The sequence below is a fragment of the Carassius auratus genome, chromosome 12, assembly GCF_003368295.1.
Source record: "Carassius auratus strain Wakin chromosome 12, ASM336829v1, whole genome shotgun sequence".
In the NCBI taxonomy this organism is placed as follows: Eukaryota; Metazoa; Chordata; class Actinopteri; order Cypriniformes; family Cyprinidae; genus Carassius; species Carassius auratus.
Window position 1 is genome coordinate 21,079,338 of NC_039254.1, and position 22,947 is coordinate 21,102,284.

General features: G+C 40.2%; 1 protein-coding gene across 3 annotated transcripts in view; it reads right to left on the reverse strand.

Moving 5' to 3' along the window:
• The window catches only part of adprh (ADP-ribosylarginine hydrolase), a 222,517-nt gene continuing 199,570 nt past the window's right edge, over positions 1-22,947 (reverse strand). For 2 of the 3 annotated variants that reach the window (XM_026277587.1, XM_026277588.1), the window contains exons 7-8: positions 5,898-6,112; positions 1-395 (exon numbers count right to left, since the gene is read on the reverse strand). In XM_026277587.1, coding sequence (XP_026133372.1) covers positions 244-395; positions 5,898-6,112 — 367 coding nt within the window. In that variant the 3' untranslated portion in view covers positions 1-243. The remainder of the gene's footprint in view (positions 396-5,897; positions 6,113-22,947) is intronic. The other variant, XM_026277589.1, reaches the window with a different exon arrangement.

Sequence of the window (22,947 nt, forward strand, 5' to 3'; positions counted from 1 at the left end):
ATAAAAATATTTATGCATTTATTTATTACTTATTAATTTTAATGAAGGAATATACATGTAACATGTACATTAGATTTAAAGGAGAATTCACATAGACTGTAATTTGCATCAACCTCATTATTTTTGATGATTGTGTGACTTTTAAGGTGTCATGAGTGCAGAACACCTACAAGTGACATTATTAACCTAAAACAATTTAATTCGTGTCAATGTGAACATTTTCTCTTTGTTCACAGCTTTGCTTTAGCAGTGAGAAAGAACATACAGCTTTTGAGCCACACTCTCCAGTTGTCCCCTGTACTCCAGGTTTCTGTAGTTACACTGTGGGACTCTGTCCATTCCATACAGCAAACCCCAACAGCAACAGGCAATCACTGCAGTACTGTCACTGTCTCCTGTAAAGCAAGAAGTATGCATGGGCTTATGTTCAATAGAAATTAACAGTGTGTATGTGTAATTTTAAGAGCTGCACTACTTTGAGGTAGTGTATATATTGAGGTAGAGTTATATTTTGAGACAAAACCTGTTAAATTTCAAGTAAAAACTACGAGAAAAGTAATTAAATTGAGAAAAAGCCAAGGTAAACTGTTGAGAATAAAGTAATTAAATTAAGAGAAAGAAGTCGTTAAATTTCTTGAAAGAAGTTGAGAATAAACACACTCGTGTCATTCATTTCATCTCGTTGGACAGAGTCAAACAGCATCTGCAGTGCAGTATGCTGGAGAGTAATATGCAGGGATGTAGCGTGTGATGCCGTTTGACTAGGGTTCGATTGCCTTTAGCTGAACTCACTTTTTTTCCTTTTCTCTTCACATATCACATTGGAAATCAATTGCTTAACGACTGCTTAATAATATTGTATTAATTAGGTAGGTTAAGTGTTACTTCGGTAAATCCATTGTAAATATTGATTTGTGGATTGAAGAGTACTCTAACTGGATTGTTGTTGCCGTTTCTCCTCGTTTCTGCATCATTGTTGTTGAGAATAGCAGCACTGTTTCATCTGCCTTTAAACTTGTTTAAATCACAGCAGAGTTTGTAGTTTGTATGAATAGGGCACTGCTCCAAACTCAAACACTTCTCACAGCGCTGTTTAATAGTTGCCTGATCAAGTCCTGTCAGCGAGTAAGCTAATTTTTTCTGACTTTGCATAGTTTTTAGATGCTGTTTATACTTAAATAGTGACAGACACTATTGGCACTTCGGTAGCAGTGAAGTAGCAGAGGTATCATATCAATCACAAGTGCAGTATGGAGTACCTCAAGGCTCAGTACTAGGGCCCCCACTCTTTACGCTTTATATATTACCCTTTGGGAGATATCATCAGCAAACTTGGTGTTAGCTTTCACTGTTATGCTGATGATAATCAGCTCTATATTTCTTTGCGGCCTGGTGAAACACACCAATTTGAAAAACTAATGGAATGCATAGTCGATATAAAAAAACTGGATGACGAGTAAAACTGCTAAATTCTGAAAAATAAAAACAGAGGTTTTAATCATAGGACCTAAAAACTCTGCATGTAATAATCTAGAACACTGTCTTAGACTTGATGGCTGCTCTGTCAATTTTTCGTCATCAGTTAGGAACCTAGGTGTGCTATTTGATCACAATCTTTCCTTAGAAAGCCACGTTTCTAGCATTTGTAAAACTGAATTTTTCCATCTCAAAAATATATCTAAATTACAGCCTATGCTCTCAATGTCAAATGCAGAAATGCTAATCCATGCATTTATGACCTCAAGGTTAGATTATTGTAATTTTGGGTGGTTGTTCTGCACACTTAGTAAACAAACTACAGCTAGTCCAAAATGCAGCAGCAAGAGATCTTACTAAAACCAGGAAGTATGACCATATTAGCACGGTCCTGTCAACACTGCACTGGCTCCCTATCAAACATCGTATAGATTTGAAAATATTGCTTATTACTTATAAAACCCTGAATGGTTTAGCACCTAAATATATGAAAGAGCACCTTTTACATAATAATCCTCTACGTCTGCTACGTTTTCAAAACTCAGGCAATTTGATAATACCTAGAATATCAAAATCAACTTCGGGCGGCAGATCCTTTTCCTATTTGGTGCCTAAACTCTGGAATAACCTACCTAACATTGTTATGGAGGCAGACACACTCTTGCAGTTTAAATCTAGATTAAAGACCCATCTCTTTAACCTGGCTTACCCATAACATACTAATATGCTTTTAATATCCAGATCCATTAAAGGATTTTTAGGCTGCATTAATTAGGTAAACCGGAACCGGGAACACTTCCCATAATACCCAATGTACTTGCTATATCATTAGAAGAATGGCATCTACGCTAATATTAGTCTGTTTCTCTCTTATTTCGAGGTCACTGCAGTCACCCGGATCCAGTACGTATCCAGACCAGATGGTGGATCAGCACCTAGAAAGGACCTCTACTGCCCTGAAAGACAGCGGAGACCAGGACAACTAGAGCCCCAGATACAGATCCCCTGTAAAGACCTTGGCTCAGAGTACCACTAGGACAAGACCACAGGAAACTGATCATTCTTCTGCACAATCTGACTTTGCTGCAGCCTGGAATTGAACTACAGGTTTCGTCTGGTCAGAGGAGAACTGGCCCCCCAACTGAGCCTGGTTTCTCCCAAGGTTTTTTTCTCCATGCTGTCACCGATGGAGTTTCGGTTTCTTGCCGCTGTTGCCTCTGGCTTGCTTAGTTGGGGTCACTTCATCTACAGCGATATTGTTGACTTGATTGCAAAAAAATGCACTGACACTATTTAACTGAACAGAGATGACATCACTGAATTTAATGATGAACTGCCTTTAACTATCATTCTGCATTATTGACACACTGTTTTCCTAATGAATGTTGTTCAGTTGCTTTGACGCAATGTATTTTGTTTAAAGCGCTATATAAATAAAGATGACTTGACTTGACCTATGCCACTGCACATGCTCTTCTCTATTGAGAAAAAAAATAATGACACAAGTGTGTGTATTCTCAACTTTTTTTCTCAAAATGTAAAGTTTTTCTTTTCTTTGAAACATGACTTTATTTTCTCAACATTTTATCTCGACTTTTTTCTCTAAATTTAACTAGTTTTATCTAAAAACATGAGATCTGAGATCTGACTTTATTTTAATCTCAACCTTTTATTTCGACATTGTTCTTGAAGTTGAATGAGTTTATCTCGTTATGTAATGACTTTGATCTCGAGATGTTTATATATATCTGCTGGTTATTTACTGTATCCTGAATTTTATTATTATTATTATTTACCACTGTGTTATCTTTAATTGATAACATGGCCCCACAAAACATTCACTCTGCACAAATTAGTCAGAATCTCCAACCTGTATTTGGATCCCATGCATTCCAAGGATTCCCATTGAGTAAACGAAATGATGGAGTAGCGGTGCTTCCTCAGAGTGAAACATCTGGGTCACAACTGTAACCTTGGTTCATAGAACTGAATTTTCTTTCCAAGATGTTGGCGCATCCACACTTCTCTCTCCCATCAAAATGGTGTTTTCATGTTTTTTTCTTTTTTTTTTTTTTGTCTTGTGACTCACAGTATTTTTTGTTCGTCTTCATTGTGTCTACCTGTCTTTAAACATGCATACAGTCATGATTTTCTGCTCGATGTCGGCAGAACCACATTTTAAAGTTAAACTCTGCGCACATGAAAGACCATCACTGTCCAGGCCAACCAGAAGCCCTTGATGACAGGGGAGTTCCCTGACCTCTTGGAATGCTGCCTTCAGAGCTGGAGATGAAGTGGGTCTGAGTACAGCTAGGACCAACCTATACCACGGCATCAGAGAGGCTAAGAGACAGTACTCCAGGAGGATAGGCCATGAATTCAGCGACAGCAGAGACACTCAGAGCCTATGGCAGGGGATACAGATCATTATGGACTACAAGCCCCCACCGCAGAACTGTGACAGCAAAATCTCCCTGCTGAATGAGCTGAACAACCTTCTTCGCTCACTTTGAGAAGAGAAAAAACTTCTCACTAAGTCAGGCTGTTGTTCCCACATGCTTCAAAGCTACCACCATCATTCCTGTCCCGAAGAAACCATCTCCATTCTGCTTCAATGACTACCATCCAGTTTGCTTTGAACGGCTAGTCATGCACCATATCAAGTCTAAGGAGATGAAGGGAATTTTATGTTCACTTAACATGTTAACTCAACATGTTCCTCTGACCATCAATGGTGCGTCTGTAGAGAGTGAGCAGCATCAAGTTCCTGGGTATCATTTGGTTTCCATGGTACACACCACTGAGAGTGGAATGTTTCAAAAAGTGCTTTAGTCGCAGTCACACAGAAAACATTCCATAGTGTGAACAAAATGACACAGCAACTCGTTCCCTTCTCAGAGAACTAAGGTAGCAGTTGTAACCCAGATGTTTCCACCTAGTATAATACTTAATGTCCCGAAACTAGCGAACATGCACACACACACTCACTTTGACTAAGAAAAAAAGTATTATCATTATCTGGAAAGTTTACCTCATTGAGATATTCTGCTCAAATGAGAATGTAATGCAGTAAGCCTTCATACTGCCATAAAAATGCAAACATCTGTCTTAGATACTTGCGCAACTTATGTGTCATTTTTGTTGTAATTTCAATTGAAAAACAACATAATTCAGAATCTGAGTTAACATTAGGTTAACATTAGGAATTTCAATAATTTAAGCTTTTTTTAAATACCAGTTCCATTATGTAGTGATAAATGTAATAAAGTAGGAAACTGGATTAATTAAAATAAACCAAATTGAAAGTAAAAGTGGAGTAATTCTGAATAAATTAAATTCTGAGCAAGATATTTGTAATAAGCAGGTTTATTTAATATCTAAACTTATTGTAAGTTAATTTACATGAAATATAATTTAAATGTTAATATATACTTATACACTTAAAAAAAATTGGGTCCAATATTTTTATGTGGATTCATCCTCTTGATACAGTGTCAGTATTGCAAATGTTCAGGTCAATATCACTGTAGGGTGCCTTTTGGTGTCCAGAACATAACTCATTTGCCATGATAACATAAAAATTACTATCAAATGGTATGTTATTTTAGACTAATGTCACATTCATGGACTTCTGTTCTCCTGTTCCTTTTGAATTTTCCTTATTTGGTCATTTTTTCTTTTCTTGTTTAGTTAATTGATTACTTGTTTAGAGGATTGATTATTTCTTCCCTTGTCTTTATAAACCTGGTCTCTTTAGTTCATGTTGGTCGATTCTTAAAGTATCATAGTGTTATGTATGTGTTTGTTCACATACAATGTGATCATTAAAACCTACTCCTTTTGGATTTTCTTCTGGCATTCTTCATTTGCTAGGCAAAATTCAAACAAAAAAAAACTACATCCAAATATCAGTTTTCTCCAAATAATAATAAAAAAGTTTCTTTGAAAACCCATGGTTTACATAAAATATTTTGTCTTTTTATAATTTGAAACTAAACAAATAACCCTGTTTAGCAAATGGATAGCATACCTTTCAGAATATATATATGACATATCTCGTCTGTGGGAACTGAGTACAATAGTATGCAAATACATATGTTGACAGGCAGGTACGAAAGGACAAACATTTCTTGGTCCTACGCCTCCCACAGACTACATAAATACATTTAAACCACTTAACTTAATGATTGCTATTGGGACGAGACTTTCAACCAGCATAACAAAAAAGTATTCTGAAGACAATCACCTATTGCACCTTTAAGACCAAAATGTGTTAGTATCGTGAGAGCTGAAAGGCACTCTATGGCGATATTGACACATTCATGCTCATTTCCTCACTTCATGCATAGTTTATCCCATCCTAGTTTTTACATACTAAATACAAACTAGTTATAGTTCATTCTAAAATCTAGTAAGATGACCTCCATGAAATCCTGCTCGACTCATGAGTTCCTCCCAGTCAAAGCCTGCCCCTAAGAGGGCATCCAGAGCGATCATTGGAGCATCATGACCACTTCGACCAGCCCAACCTGAAAGACTGAAGCTCTTGTAGGCCTCATCTCGTTCTTCTGGCCCATACTTGTCAGGCCAAGTAACTTGACCAGTCCCCAAAGACAATCCTCTTAGATCCAAATACCTTGAGAATGGAGAGAAGAAAAAATGTGTAAAAATTTAACCTAAGGTTCCCTTTGTAAAGGGTTTATAAAGGTGTTCATGGATGAATACTAACTCATTTACATATGCATTATAAACAGTTAATAAGCAGTTTTAACTGCATTAATAAAAAGGTGATTTTAATGCCTCCATTTCAGGCACCAGAAAGAAAAAAGCTTTATAAAAATAGTTCATTCATTAAGGCTATTTCTAATAAGGCTAATTTGTCATTATATAAAAACCTTTTAAACATAAGACAAATTTTATAATCATAATGTAAAATTAGCAACAGGGACATACCCCCCCATCCCACCTCATTGAAAAACCAACTGACCACACCATCCCCAGTGAAATATTATTTTTTTTTTTTACATTTCGAACACAGGTTGAAAGTATTCTGCCTGTTCTGTCTTTTATTTGCACTTCTGCAAATTTCACTTAATTTATCAGGATTTAGTTTCCATTGTAGTCCATCTATGTGCTTAATCTGACTCCAATTTCAAGTGATTATTAAATTTAGACTGTATTTCTAATCAAAAATTGATCACAAATATTTTGATTCCATCCATTGGGGCCCTAATGTCACATTTGAGACCAGCCTGATTTTAGTCAGAAGGTGTAGGTTGACTAATAGCTGTTTTTTTCTCCTGCCTTCTGCTTGCTTGTAACAAAAAGTGTAGTTTACTTAAGGGCCCAATATACATGACATTAATTTCGAACAAAATCAGGCCGAAACTAATTTCGTTTTGAGTTTGTTTCGATAGTTCGAAATAGCTGACCTAAGCGACCTTTCTGGGGGAATTCGTTTTGGATCCTAAACACCTTTGAGCTTCAATTGGTCCATGGCGATTACACAATTGGTGGGTGTGTTCTGAAATTCCACCTCCTTTGACGTGCATTCCCGGTTCGTTTCTCATTTCATGGAGGTCTGACAGGAGAAAAACATAGCCTAGTCACTAGTATAGCATTTGTACTAATCACACACACAACTATTTGTTTTATTTAACAAATAATATCTAACGGCCCCTTCATCTAACCATAGGGTCTATGGACCCGTCCCCTGAAATGCAACTATCACCTTCATAAAGGCAGAACAGGCCTCTACATTCCATCAAGCTTGTTTTACAGCTCGATGGAATGTGGAGTTTTCACTCTAAATTAACTTTGAAACAGCCAAATGTACCCTTATACTATACAGTTGTAAGGAAATATTAGCTCTTTTCTTTAAAGAAGAATTGAATCTAAAGTCTCAAATTACTTTAATTGAACTGATTCCAACTTTAATTAGTTTATACATCAACAGTTCGTCAACTGATCTTAAATTCAGTATATCCTTATAATTCTGTTTAGATTACTTCATGGACTATGAGAATAAAAAAGCATGATAATTTATATGCTGCGAGCTAGGTAGTGCAGGATCTGGGCAAAGTTTAATCTTAAAATACGCCACACAAGACAATATTACTTTACATATGAAACAAGAATTTATTGAGGTACTCAATAGATTATAGGTTAACTTTGAAGATTCTGTCATGGAAAGCACAAGCAACACATAAGATGGGACACGCAAAATGGACCCTTTTTTGTGGTCCATTAATTGTTGATGATTCCTGGGTTTGGGATCTTGTGATCAAAGTTAATTTAATCAGCTCCCATTTAGCAGCGAGCAGCGCGGTTGACAGGTTAACTGACTCAGGATGTCGATGTCACATAATTAGCTCATTATTACTTTTCTGATGACCGGGGCTATTTTGCAAGACTTGTCCTCTGTTGTGGGATCACATTATCACTTCACTTAATGTTGACATAGGTTTTTAGTAGAGGTGGGCATAGATTAATTTTTTTAATCTAGATTAATTTCACTGTGATCTTGAAGGCTATTACGTACCCATGTCAACGGATTCCAGTAGCGTTCCAGTAGCGATGCGTCGCGAACACGTCCTGTGTGAAAGCACATCGAGTCCGTGCTGCACCACATACGTCACACACACAGACTGCATAAGCACTGCAGATGGATTATGTGTGAAACAGGCGTGAGCAGGGCTGTAGTTGGGGTCAGCAGGGGCCAGGTGAAGTTTGTATCAGTGGGCCTGTTTGAAATTGTTTAATTTGTATTTTAAGTTTATTTTTATTTATTTGTGCTATTTACACAATGTTTAAGTTTTTTTTCAAGTTTGTAGGTGTCAAGGTACAGAAACCAAATAATTAAATGTAAAATAGCACTGCATAGTCTTCAATGTAAAAAATGAAATATACACTCAAACCTACATTTATTCGGACACCTTCAACATTTCTCACATTATTACCGTTTTGCTATATATATATAAAAATTATATCTGGTATCTGAATAATTTTTGGTTTGACTACAAAGTAATGCACAAGGGCAGTGAGTGATTTTCATTTTCTTGGATTAACATTACAGCAGCCAGTAGATAAATTAGGGGCGGTCACTTTAAGAGATGATGAACGGATCCAATATAATACACATCCCATTTTTTTCCTCAACTGTTTACTTTCACTTAAGAAATAACTGACAGTTTTTTCGAGCATAATTTCCGTGGTGCATATTTTGACATATTTTGTTTTTATTTGTCAGCACAAGAGCAAAAATAAGCAAATTCGACGTTCAAGTGTTTTGAGACGCCTTTCTCTGCGTGAGCCCTGAACACCAGAACCCCGCGAGTACTGAATTGGGCTCTTTGACATCTTTTTGTTAGTTCAAACTGGGATTTGTATTTGTTCGTTCAGGTGCAGGAGGGACTTCGAGAAGAACTTCACAGAAGAGAGCTCGGTTCAGTGTTGCTGTCCATGATACGCGGCTCTCTCTCCGAACCGAACACAGCACGCGAGTAACCAGCTTCTCTGTTCAGCTTTCCCCCGTCTTGTGTTTGGAAGCTTTAATGTTTAAATCGACAAGCGGTAAGGCTTAAAAACACCTGAAAAAGATAAGCTTTCGTGACGATGCGCAGCAGTGGCCAGTCAACTGTCTTGAGCATCTTTTTCGGCTGGCCTCAGCCAGGGGGTTATATAAAATATCAAGGTGAAAGTCATCATAGCTTCACCCAGCTCCCAACCCAACTTTGAGAATAGATTAACAGCAATATTTTTTTATCATCCGATAAAAGTCTCACGTTAACGCAGCACGTTAACGTCGATAACAGCCCACCACTAGTTTTTAGACATTTGTTTCCTTGACAAGAAAGGGGTCCAGACAATCTGAGCATTGTCTTCCTTTAGCTATACATTAATGGTGGTCAGATCTCATAAGTCCTGTACAACAGGTTTAAATCCATGCAAGGTTAAAAAACTCATTTTGTCAAAATAGCATTTTAAAATTACCTCAATTCTCAGAGATCCCCAAACGGTTCGCGCGAAGCTGTTCAAAAGATTTCCTTAAACCCCACTTTTCGGTAGCATACTGTGTTCTAATTGGTCAACTGACATAGTTTTGATTGGTTGTTCCGCACACAACTTCACAGTAAAAAATGCGTTAGCATCTTTTTAAAAAATGCGTTAGCATCTTTTTGGGGTGAATTATGTCGTATTCCTCTCATCGCGAAGCAAACAATAAAAAAAAAAAAAAAAAACTTGAACAGACTCGCTGCTTTTTCTTCTGTGTGGGCGTATTCAAGCCCAGTTTGAATCTGAATAGCGCATTCAGCGCGGGGGCGTGGTCACATTAGATATAATGAAGGGAGACGTGAAAAACGGACATCGCGTTGTTTTCATATGGATTACTTTATCACAAAATATCTGCTTTTGGCACCACTTGTAATTTTAGTAATTTTAGTAATTTAGTAATTTTAAAGTAGACATGTCAAGCTTTCTATAGATATCTCTCTCATGTCTCTTTGTTGAGTATTCACAGAGTTACAGCTCATTTTAATTACGTGTTTGTAAATGAAGATCAGTGCAGACAAAGGCTGCAGACAGCACACCTTGTTTGTTATGTTTATTGTATAAGTGCACAAAGTTTTGTTGCTATTATGTCTGTATCCAAAAAAAAAGTAGACCCTTTACAGATTCGATCGATGTATTGCTCTTATCTGTACGATTAAAACTGAAAGTGTAATTTAAGTTCTTTTCGGGGTTATCAGGGCAAAATGACTCATAACGCGTATCCGCGTTAATCGACTCCAGAAGGTTAACATATAATGCTAGCGCGACATACTGGTAAGACGCTCGGGAGAAAACAAACACATAACTTCATAATCATACTTACAGGTTGTGATTCGGAGATGCTTTTTTGGTCCAAATAAAGTTGGTAATGAACCCTCTTTTATGGCCAAACGCTTTGAAAATCCCGCCTTGAACTCTCCGAGATTAGAAAAGCAGTCATGAGTGAAATGTTGTTAACACAACAAAAGAGATTTGTTGTACTGTTCTGGTATTGTGGTAAAATGAATTTTAGCCATTGGTTCTTCTGATCTCCATTCTTTGGCAGTGAAAATAAAACAAACTTGCCTCTACAATTAAAAACAAACTGTCTCCTCGACATGATGCTATCACACCAACTACTAACCAGAGCGGCTGTGTGGGGGGGTGGGGCAGATCAGAGTTTTGTTTCTCCCAAGACGGTAGGCGGAGATTATTATGCAAAGTGTTCTCGTTACGTACATAGAGATGGGCAAAAGATTTGAAATCTATAACGACTCGTTTCAGCGATTCAGAGTCGACTCCTTACTTTAGAAGCCAATAACTTTATAAATCATGTACTTTTTGGTTGAATTACTTTGCACATTGTTTACACTGATGGACAGCTACATCATACACTGTAATACAGGTAATTTTTGATTTCCCATCTGTGTGGCTCTTTAAATTAACATTTTAGAATTGCAAACTATTGTTAACAGAGGTCACAGGTATGCCATGTTTGGTATCTTTTGGCTGCATTTTTTATATGGTATAAATGTTCATATATATATATATATATATATATATATATATATATATATATATATATACATATGAGATGGAAATATATAAAACAGGAGCGACGACAGTGAAGGAGGAGAGAGGACCAGGCCTGGATTTGTTTTGGTTTTGTTTGTTTTGTGCTTATTTGATTATTAAAATTTGATTTGATTGTCTGTCGGTTCCCGTCTCCTTCTTCCTTTGAAAGAACTGTGTTACACTGATTTTTCCTTTAGGCTGTAGTTCTGCTGAATATCAAATTGTACCATAGCTTCATGTCTTTATTTCTCCTCTTTTTTCTGCTTAAGCTTTAACCCTTTTTCCTATGCCAACTTTCCTATCTGTGTGTGTCTATGTGTCTGTGTGTATGTTAGACTAGTTTAAGTGTTTTTGTAGTTAATAAAGTCTTATTTGTATCACACTTGAGGTTGTTCATTGTTAGCTCATAACTGGAGTTCCTCGTCATGCAGATTTTTGCTACATGTTCTGAGTAGTATTGTACAGTAAGAAAGTTATTTTTCTTAAACAGGATTATTCATTATTAGAATTTACAGACAGTTGACACTGAGAGGTCAAGTAAATAATTACAGTGGATCTAAATATTTATAATTAATCATAACTAATTATTATTGATTATTCATATTTCTCCTTTGAGTTGATTCGCTACATTTAATTAGTGGAGGACGCAGGGCATGATAAAACAAAGTTTATGAGTTTAAAACACTGGCAGCCTAAAAGTGTGTATTTGATATTCCAGATTAGAATAGGGAGTGACTTGAGATACTCATTTGCATCCCTATTTGCTGGCTTGTTTAAATGCAGATAAAGTAGGGGCTTGAATTAGTACCACTATTATGATTGATAGAGTCTTTATGTATTTCATGCTTAAAATGGTATCAGTGTAAACTTGATCTGATTTTAGCGAAAAAAAAACATAATTTCAGTATTAAATCGCAAGTCTGTCCTGACAAAGAAACCTCAGCTCAGCAGTCCAAACTTTACCTTTCGGCCTTTGTTTTAGCCGTGGAAGCATGGTAGCAGGCCTGGTCCTGAACACACTTCATTTCATGAAATGTTTGTTTATTCTCTCACTTATTTAGACAAATAACTGACCAACCAAAAATGCATTAAAATTAAGATACAAATTATACCAAACAAAATTTGTTCCAAAGAAAAAAATTCTACAAACAAATGACGTGGTCAACAATTATGTCTGACCCGCTTCCCTCTTCCGGTGTTTTGGCATTCAATTTACCACCCCTTATGACGTTTACAATTTTCTTAATAAGGAAATTGAACTAAACAAAACACAAACCAATAATGTTTCAACATAAATAATATAAAATAAAAATACACTTTCTTAAATGGTACCATAATGCATTAATCTGCTTTAGTGAAGAAATCACAAAGTTGCAGTATAGTTTAAACTGTTTCTGACAAAGAAAAATGTCAGTACAGTGTTATATAAAGGTAGATTTGAGTAATGCTCCTCTTTCTGCAGCATCAAGGCCTTATAGTGTAAGGGAAACAGGTCAATTTAGCTCAAATGGAATCATTTATGATTTTAAAGGGAATTTGAACAGAATCACTGTTTTGTTCATGTACTTATTTATTCAAACTTCCGGCGTGCCGCTACGATGGCGTCGCTGACGAGCGCTCTGTGCAAACTTTGCTGTTTTTTGTGTTTTTTGTGTTATTTGTGTTACTTAGTATACTTACTTTTGCTCAGACAGTACAGACTACTGGACATCTGATCAAATTTAAACTTCGGTTCGGAAACAACGCCGCCTCTGAACTCCAGCTTCAGCGTCTATGCACTCCCTCTGTTGCCGGCTTGCGTCCTAAGACACCGTCGGAAAAGGAAGCGTGCTGGAATTCTATGCAGATCGCCGAAAAGAAGTTTTAATCCTCCTCTCCCTACCATCTTGTTAGCCAACATACAGTCTCTGGATAACAAACTTGACGAACTTAATGCAAGAATAACATACCAACGGGACATTTGTAACTGCTTTTGTAAGGCCATTACACCGCCTGGATTCTCAGTTTTTCGTCATGACAGATCGCTAAACTTTTATCTACACACTGCTCCCCTGAGATTGAACTGCTCTCCGTTAAAGTGCGTCCCTTCTACCTCCCGCGGGAGTTTAATTCAATCATCCTTATAGTGGTCTACATCACGCCTCACGTGGACAAAACTAAAGCATTGGACGACATGTACAGCACCATAAACGGATTAGAAATTGCTCATCCTGACTCTGCTTTTATCGTTGTTGGGGATTTTAACAGGGTGAATATGAGGAAAGTTCTTCCCAAATTCTACCAACACATACATTTCCCCACAAGAGGTGATCAGACATTAGATCACTGCTATTCAACACTAAAGGACAGTTACAAACCCCTCCCCCGACCAGCATTTGACAAAGGTGACCACATTAGCATACTGCTGTTACCAGCCTACAGACAATGCCTCAAACAGGAAAAACCGGTTACTAAAACAGTCTACAAATGGAATGTAGAGGCCATCTCCACACTGCAGGACTGCTTTGATTCCACAGACTGACAGATGTTCCAAGATGCAGCAGGAGACAACATACAGGAATACACAGACTTTTGGACAGGCTACATTAACAAATGCACAGAGGATGTTGTTCCATCCATTAACATTAAATCATTTCCAAGACAGAGGACAGAGTGGAGTCAGAATATCATGGCTCTGACCCCCAACGCATGTGGAGCAGTCTACGCTACATCACAGACTACAAAGGAAAGAAAAGCAGTGGTGTGTCTTTGTCTGCCTCTTTACCAGATGAGCTCAATGCATTCTATGCTTGTTTTGAGGCCGACAATACATTTCCTGCTGTGAAAATATCTGCTGACACTGACACCTGCCCCTTGGTTTTAACCACACACGAAGTGAGCAAGGCCTTCAAGAGAGTCAACGGCCGCAAAGCTCCAGGTCCAGATGGCATACACGGACGTGTCGTGAGGGCTTGTGCTGTCCAGTTAGCAGATGTCTTCACCAACATCTGCAACCTCTCCTTGAGACTTACAGTGATCCCCACATGCTTCAAGCAAACCACCATCATCCCTGTTCCCAAAAAAAAAAAAAAGTGCTAAAGTGTTTTGAACGGCTAGTCAAATCCCTCATCTGCTCCTTTCTGCCTGACACCTTGGACCCATTACAATTTGCTTACCATTCTAACAGATCCACTGATGACACCATGGCAATGGCCATACACTCTGCAATAGAACACTTGGAGGGAAGAGACACCTATGTGCGGATGCTGTTTGTTGATTACAGCTATGCCATCACCAACACCATCATCTGGATCTTAACAGTCACTTATGTAACTAGGTCCTGGACTTCCTGACCGGAAGACTCCAGGTGGTCAGAATTGGCAATTAAACATCATCCTCACTTAGACTCAGCACTGGTGCCCCACAGGGATGTGTACTCAGTCCTCTCTTGTACTCACTGTTCACTTATGACTGGTCTGCTAAGCATAGTGCTGCCCACAGAATAACATAGGTTTCATAGACAATTGGACAAGCTATTGGGGCAGACCTGACCTGTTGAAAAGTGATGGTCTTCATCCCTCCTGGGGTGGTGCCACTCTTCTCTCTAGAAATATGGCAAATAGTCTTAGTTTTTATACTTGACTAACTGGGGCCCAGGTCAGGAAGCAGACAGACTGGCTAAACTGACCGTCTGCTAGCTGCCTCACGTCACAGAGGTCAGCTAATTCTCAGCACATAGAGACTCTTTCACCTAGATATCACACTATAGAGACTGTGTTTGTTCCCCGAACTAGAAAATACAAAAAAAAAAAAAAAAACAAGTTAAGATTAACAATTTAATTGAGGTGCAAAAAAATAAAAAACAGATGCAATATGGATAAACAAATGATAAAGCTTGGATTATTGTATATCCGATCTCTTTCTACGAAAACACTTTTTGCAAATAATATGATCACTGATCATAATCTAGATGTGCTCTGTTTGACAGAAACCTGGCTAAAACCTGATGATTACATTATTTTAAATGAATCCACCCCCCCCCAAGATTACTGTTATAAACATGAGCCGCGTCTAAAAGGCAAAGGGAGAGGTATTGCTTCAATTTATTACAATGTTTTCAGCATTTCTCAGAGGGCAGGCTTCAAGTATAACTCGTTTGAAGTAATGGTGCTTCATATAACATTATCCAGAGAAACAAATGTTAATGATAAATCCCGTTATGTTTGTACTGGCAACTGTATACAGGCCACCATACAGACTTTATTAAAGAGTTTGGTGATTTTACATCCGAGTTAGTTCTGGCTGCAGATAAAGTTTTAATAGTTGGTGATTTTAATATCCATGTTGATAATGAAAAAGATGCATTGGTATCAGCATTTATAGACATTCTGAACTCTATTGGGGTTAGACAACAAGTTTCAGGACTTACTCATTGTCGAAATCATACTCTAGATTTAATACTGTCACATGGAATTGATGTTGATAGTGTTGAAATTATGCAGCCATGTGATGATATCTCAGATCATTATTTAGATTTGTGCAAACTTCATATAGCCAAAATGGTAAATTCTACTTATTGTTACAAGTATGGAAGAACCATCACTTCTACCACAAAAGACTGCTATCTTCCTGATGTATCCAAATTCCTTAGCATATCCAAAACCTCAGAACAACTTGATGATGTAACAGAAACTATGGACTCTCTCTTTTCTAGCATTTTAAATACTTTTCCCAACATCACAGCAGTAATGACTTTATGAACTACTTTACTTCTAAAATCGATACTATTAGAGATAAAATTGTAACCATTCAGCCGTCAGCTACAGTATCGCATCAGACAGTGCACTATAGACCCCCTGAGGAACAGTCCCACTCATTCTCTACCATAGGTGAGGAAGAATTGTATAAACTTGTTAAATCATCTAAACCAACAACATGTATGTTAGACTCTATACCATCTAAGCTCCTAAAAGAGGTGCTTCCAGAAGTCATGGATCCTTTTCCTTACTATTATTAATTCCTCATTGTCATTAGGATATGTCCCCAAAACCTTCAAACTGGCTGTTATTAAGCCTCTCATCAAAAAACCACAACTTGACCCCAGAGAACTTGTTAATTATAGACCAATCTCGAATCTCCCTTTTCTGTCCAATATACTAGAAAAGGCGGTATCCTCACAATTATATTCTTTCTTAGAGAAAATGGTATATGTGAGGATTTCCAGGCAGGATTTAGACCGTATCATAGTACTGAGACTGCTCTCCTTAGAGTTACAAATGACCTGCTGTTATCATCTGATCGTGGTTGTAACTCTCTATTAGTTTTATTGGATCTTAGTGCTGCGTTTGACACGATTGACCACAACATTCTTTTGCATAGACTTGAACACTTTGTTGGCATTAATGGAAGTGCATTAACATGGTTTAAATCATACTTATATAGAAATAATAGGGCTATAGAAATAAAGTTTGATTGATTGATTGATACTTATATGACCGCCATCAGTTCGTAGCAGTGAATGAAGAGGTATCATATCGATCACAAGTGCAGTATGGAGTACCTCAAGGCTCAGTACTAGGGCCACTACTCTTCACGCTTTATATGTTACCCTTGGGAGATATCATCAGGAAACATGGTGTTAGCTTTCACTGTTATGCTTATGATACTCAGCTCTATATTTCTTCACGGTCTGTTTCTAGCATTTGTAAAACTGCATTTTTCCATCTCAAAAATATATCTACGGCCTATGCTCTCAATGTCAAATGCAGAAATGTTAATCCATGCATTCATGACCTTAAGGTTAGATTATTGTAATGCTTTATTGGGTGGTTGTTCTGCACGCTTAGTAAACAAACTACAGCTAGTCCAAAATGCAGCAGCAAGAGTTCTTACTAGAACCAGGAAGTATGACCATATTAGCCCGGTCCTGTCAACACTGCACTGGCTCCCTATCAAACATTGTAGATTTTAAAATATTGCTTATTACTTATAAAGCCCTAAATGGTTTATCACCTCAGTATTTGAATGAGCTCCTTTTACATTATAATCCTCTACATCCGCTACGTTCTCAAAACTCAGGCAATTTGATAATACATAGAATATCAAAATCAACTATGGGCGGCCGATCATTTTCCTATTTGGCGCCTAAACTCTGGAATAACCTACCTTGTTCGGGAGGCAGACACACTCTTGCAGTTTAAATCTAGATTAAAGACCCATGTCTTTAACCTGACTTACACATAACATACTAATATGCTTTTAATATCCAAATCTGTTAAAGGATTTTTAGGCTGCCTCAATTAGGTAAACAGGAACACTTCCCATACCACCCAATGTACCTGCTACATCATTAGAAGAATGGCATCTACGTTAATATTAGTCTGTTTCTCTTATTCTGAGATCACCGTAGCCACCAGAAACAGTCTGTATCCAGATCACAGGGTCACTGCAGTCACCCGGATCCAGTACATATCCAGACCTGATGGTGGATCAGCACCTAGAAAGGACCTCTACATCCCTGAAAGACAGCGGAGACCAGGACAACTAGAACCCCAGATACAGATCCCCTGTAAAGACCTTGTCTCAGATGACCACCAGGACAAGACCACAGGAAACAGATGATTCGTCTGCACAATCTGACTTTGCTGCAGCCTGGAAATGAACTACTGGTTTCGTCTGGTCAGAGGAGAACTGGCCCCCCAACTGAGCCTGGTTTCTCCCAAGGTTTTTTTCTCCATTCTGTCACCGATGGAGTTTCGGTTCCTTGCCGCTGTCGCCTCTGGCTTGCTTAGTTGGGGTCACTTCATCTACACCAATATCGTTGACTTGATTGCAAATAAATGCACAGACACTATTTAAACCGAACAGAGATGACATCACTTAATTCAATAATGAACTGCCCTTAACTGTCACTTTGCATTATTGACACTGTTTTTCTAATGAATGTTGTTCAGTTGCTTTGACGCAATGTATTTTGTTTAAAGCGCTATATAAATAAAGATGACTTGACTTGACTTGACTATGGGGGTCTGGTGAATTTGCTGGCCATTTAAGCACACCAACACCATGGCACTTTAACTAACTTTTATTACTTTTGGCAGTATTGGCAGGTGCCAAATCCTGCTGGAAAATTAAATCGGAATCTTCAAAAAGCTGGACAGCAGATGGAAGCATGACATGCTCCAAAAGTTATTGGGAAACGGGTGCAGTGAGATTTTTTTTTAAAACACAATGGACAAACACCAGCAGATTTGCACCCCAAATAATCACAGACTGTGGACACTTAACACTGTACTTCAAGCAACTTGGGCTATGGGCTTCTCCACCCTTCCTCCAGAATCTAGGACCTTGGTTTCCAAATGAAATACAAAACTTCCTCTCATCTGAAAAGAGGACTTTGGACTACTGGGCAACAGTCCAATTCTTCTTCTACTCAGTCCAGGTAAGATGCCTCAGGAGTGGCTTAACAAGAGGAATACGACAACTGCAGCCAAACTCCTTGACATGTCTGTGTGGTAGCGCTTGATGCCTAGACCCCCAGCCTCAGTCCTTGTGATTCACTCAAATTCTTAAATCGATTTTGCTTGACAATCCTCATAAGGCTGTGGTTCTCGGTTGGTTGTGCATCATTTTCTTCTACACTTTTTCCTTTCACTCAGCATTCTGTTAACATGTTTGGATGCAGCACTCTGTGAACAGCCATCTTTTTTGGCAATGAATGTTTGTGGCTTACCCTCCTTGTGAAGGGTGTCAATTAGGACTGGGACATCGATGACGTCAACGCAAAAAATACGTTGACGCAAAATATGCGCATCGATTCGTCGACCTGTTTTTATTTCTCTAAAAAACGTTTGCAAAACGCTTACCTTATGTGCGCTGAATATACGCGATGGCCGGATCAACATTCTGTCCAACGTTATATAACCAATCCAGGGGTTTTTCTGCATTGATCTTTTTTTTGGCGGCTGTCAAAGCATAATTTGATCGGTGAGTGATGTAGAATAGAATGACTGCTGCGCCTGACGGCGCGTACGAGAGGTCCGACTACGCGCGCGCACTCACAGTCTTCAAACAACACAAGCGCTTCTTGCTCTCTCTGTCACGGTTCATGAATTCACTCTCTCTCTCTCGTCTATCGTGTTGTTATGTGTGTGTCTATGGGCGTGGTCACTGATCAGCGATGATCAGCAGCGCCAGCTGGTTTCATTTGTTTGTGGCCTATATAAGTGCAGTAACTGGTGTTTCATGTTGTCAGATCGTTTTTTCTCCCTGGTGTGCTCCCGTACCTGTTTCCTGTGTCCTAGTTCCTGCCTGAGTCTTCTTGTTGTCGTCGTCGTCTTGGATCTTCACGCTTCTCTGGATTATTACCTTCACCTTCACGAGGATTGCGCACTCACCGGGATTCGAGGGATCACCACCGAAGCAGCACCATCATTGTTGCCCACCGAGGTCCCTGTGTCACCGTGCCATCTGCCTTGTGTCCGCCCCTGTGTTGCCCTGTATTTTCTGTGACTTCCTGACTTTTGAGCTTGGTTAATAAACACGCCTTGCGATTACATCCTGTCTCTGTGTTACGTAACAGAACGATCTGACCCCCATTATGGATGTAGCAGGTGCTTCAACATGGAACGGGTTTGCAGCCCCAAGTATCGCGAGGATGGACACTCAGGAGGAGAACATCTCTATCACAGGAAGGGTCCAAGCGCTTGTGACGCAGGTGTCCGAGCTCAGCCAGCAGATCCAACAGCTACGAGTCTCCACTGCGCCACCCACACCGCCGAGTCCACCCTCCCCTCCAGAGCCGCAGCCGTGGCGAGAACGGAGACTACCTACACCAGAGGGTTATGCAGGTGAACCAGAATTTTGTAGAACATTTCTTACTCGATGTTCGATGCACTTTGCCCTACAGCCTCAGACGTTCAACCAAGAGCGATCCAAGGTGGCGTTTGTACTAACGCTATTATCCGGGAGGGCAGCTCTCTGGGGAACGGTGGTGTGGGAGAACCAAGACCCATGCTGCGCCTCGTTCCAGGCACTCTCCGAGGAGATGAGGAAGGTTTTCGATCAGGTGGCGGCGCGTAGGGAGGCGGCCAGACTACTCGCCGATCTCCGCCACGGTCACAGTTCGGTGTCGGAATATTCCATCCAGTTCCGCACCCTGGCTGCAGAGTGCCGATGGAACGAGGAGGCGCAGTGGGACAGATTCCTGCATGGGTTGGCTGACCGTATCCAGAGGGAGATATACATGCTGGACCTTCCCACTACTCTCGATGGACTTATCGAATTAGCACTTCGAGTGGATGCTCGCCTTAGCAAGATGGGCCGTTTCCAACAAGACCCTCCAGTTCGCGGCATGGAGACCAGACGTCCTGAAGTCCTGGATACGGTCAGTTCCTCTCACGACCTGGAGCCCATGCAGGTGGGGAAAGCTCGGCTTTCCCGGGAGGAGAGGGAATGACGGAGGTCCCAAAGACTATGCTTGTACTGCGTGGGGGCGGGCCACTTCGTTCACTCATGCCCGTTAAAAGACCAAGCCCGATAGTAACAATGAGGCTACTATCGGGTGGGATCTCCACCGGGAAGACCTCATCCTCACCATCATCAGCTACTCTCCTTCCGGTAAGACTAAGGTGGGCAACCAACACTCATGACACTCGGGCTTCACTGGATTCAGGGGCGGAAGGTAATTTTATTGATGTTGAACTGGCTCACCACCTACACATTCCTATCACCCCCCTCACACATCAGATTTCTGTCAGTGCTCTCAATGGACAACAACTTCCTAACATTACTCATACCACTGAACCCATCACCCTCATCACGTCTGGTAACCACACTGAGACTATAACATTCCTCCTCATGCATTCACCCCTGGCACCCATTGTTCTAGGACATCCTTGGTTCACATGTCATAATCCCAGAGTTGATTGGGGGCACAGTTCCATTTCCATGTGGAGTAACGATTGTTATAAGTCTTGTTTAGTGTCTGCGTGTTCGTCTGTACTTGTGTCTGTGTTCCAGGAGGAGATGGTGAATTTGTCTAACGTGCCTAGGGAGTACCAGGACCTGAGAGAAGTGTTCAGTAAGTCTCGTGCTGCTTCTCTTCCTCCTCATCGTCCCTATGACTGTGCCATAGATTTAGTTCCAGGTGAGTCTCCGCCTAAGGGCAAGTTATATTCACTTTCTGTTCCAGAGAGGGAGGCTATGGAGAAATATATTTCTGATTCTCTAGCATCCAAATTCATTAGACCTTCCTCATCTCCAGCGGGGGCGGGGTTCTTTTTTGTGGGGAAGAAGGATGGGTCTCTGCGACCGTGCATTGATTATCGAGGGTTGAACAACATCACGGTAAAGAATACTTACTTGTTACCGTTGATGTCTTCAGCTTTCGAACGGTTGCAGGGAGCATCCATCTTCACAAAATCGGATTTACATAACGCTTATCATTTGGTTCGCATAAGGAAGAGAGATGAATGGAAGACCGCATTTAATACCCCCAGAGGGCACTTTGAATACTTGGTTATGCCCTTCGGGCTTTCCAACTCGCCCGCGGTCTTCCAAGCACTCGTCAATTACGTGCTGAGAGATATGGTTGATCAATTCATATATGTTTACCTGGATGACATATTGATCTTTTCCTCTTCTCTCCAGGAACACGTTCAGCACGTCAGACGAGTGCTTCAGAGGTTGCTAGAGAATGGGCTTTTTGTCAAGGCGGAGAAATGCGTTTTTCATGCACAGTCTGTCCCCTTTTTGGGGTACATCGTCTCGTCTGAGGGAGTGCGTATGGATCCTGACAAGGTTAAGGCTGTGATAGATTGGCCAAGTCCAGATTCCCGTAAGGCCCTACAGAGGTTTCTGGGATTCGCCAATTTTTATCGACGTTTTATTATACGCAATTATGACATTGGTAACAGAGAGTTGCTGGCAGTCAAGTTAGCACTGGAGGAATGGCGGCACTGGCTAGAAGGGTCAGGGGTACCTTTTATCGTTTGGACCGATCATAAGAACCTAGAATATATTAGAACTGCTAAAAGACTCAACTCTAGGCAGGCTTGGTGGGCACTTTTTTTCGGCCGTATTGACTTTTCTCTTTCGTACCGCCCGGGTTCCAAAAACATCAAACCCGATTCTTTATCTCGCATTTTTGACCATTCCGAACGCCCGTCCACTCCCGAGTGTATTTTACCCGAGACATTAGTGGTCTCCACTCTCAGAAGGGAGGTCGAATCGAAGGTCATGAAGGCCTTACAAGGGGTAACGCCTGCGCCCGATTGCCCACCGAACCGGTTATTTGTGCCTGAGGAGTATCGGTCTGAAGTCATTCAGTGGGGTCATTGCTCCAGTATAGCCTGTCATCCAGGAGTTAATCGTACCAATTTTTTGGTTAAGCAACGATTCTGGTGGCCGTTAATGGCTCGTGATATCCGTAGTTTTGTTTTGGCTTGCTCTGTTTGTGCCACTGGTAAGACGTCCAACCGACCCCCTGATGGGTTACTACAACCGCTGTCAGTCCCTTCGAGACCCTGGTCCCACATCGCTCTAGATTTTGTTACCGCCCTCCCGCCCTCCCAGGGCAAGACTGTCGTTTTGACGGTCGTGGACAGGTTCTCGAAGGCGGCTCATTTTATCGCCTTGCCCAAATTACCGTCAGCCAAGGAGACAGCGGTTACTGTCATAGATCACGTCTTTCGTTTACATGGCCTCCCGATGGACGTGGTCTCCAACAGGGGTCCCCAATTTGTGTCCAAATTTTGGCAAGAGATTATTAGGGGCGACGGTTAGTCTCTCTTCGGGGTTACATCCCCAAAGCAATGGTCAATCAGAGAGGGCCAACCAAGATCTGGAGAGAGTATTGCGATATTTGGTCTCCAAGAATCCTTCCTC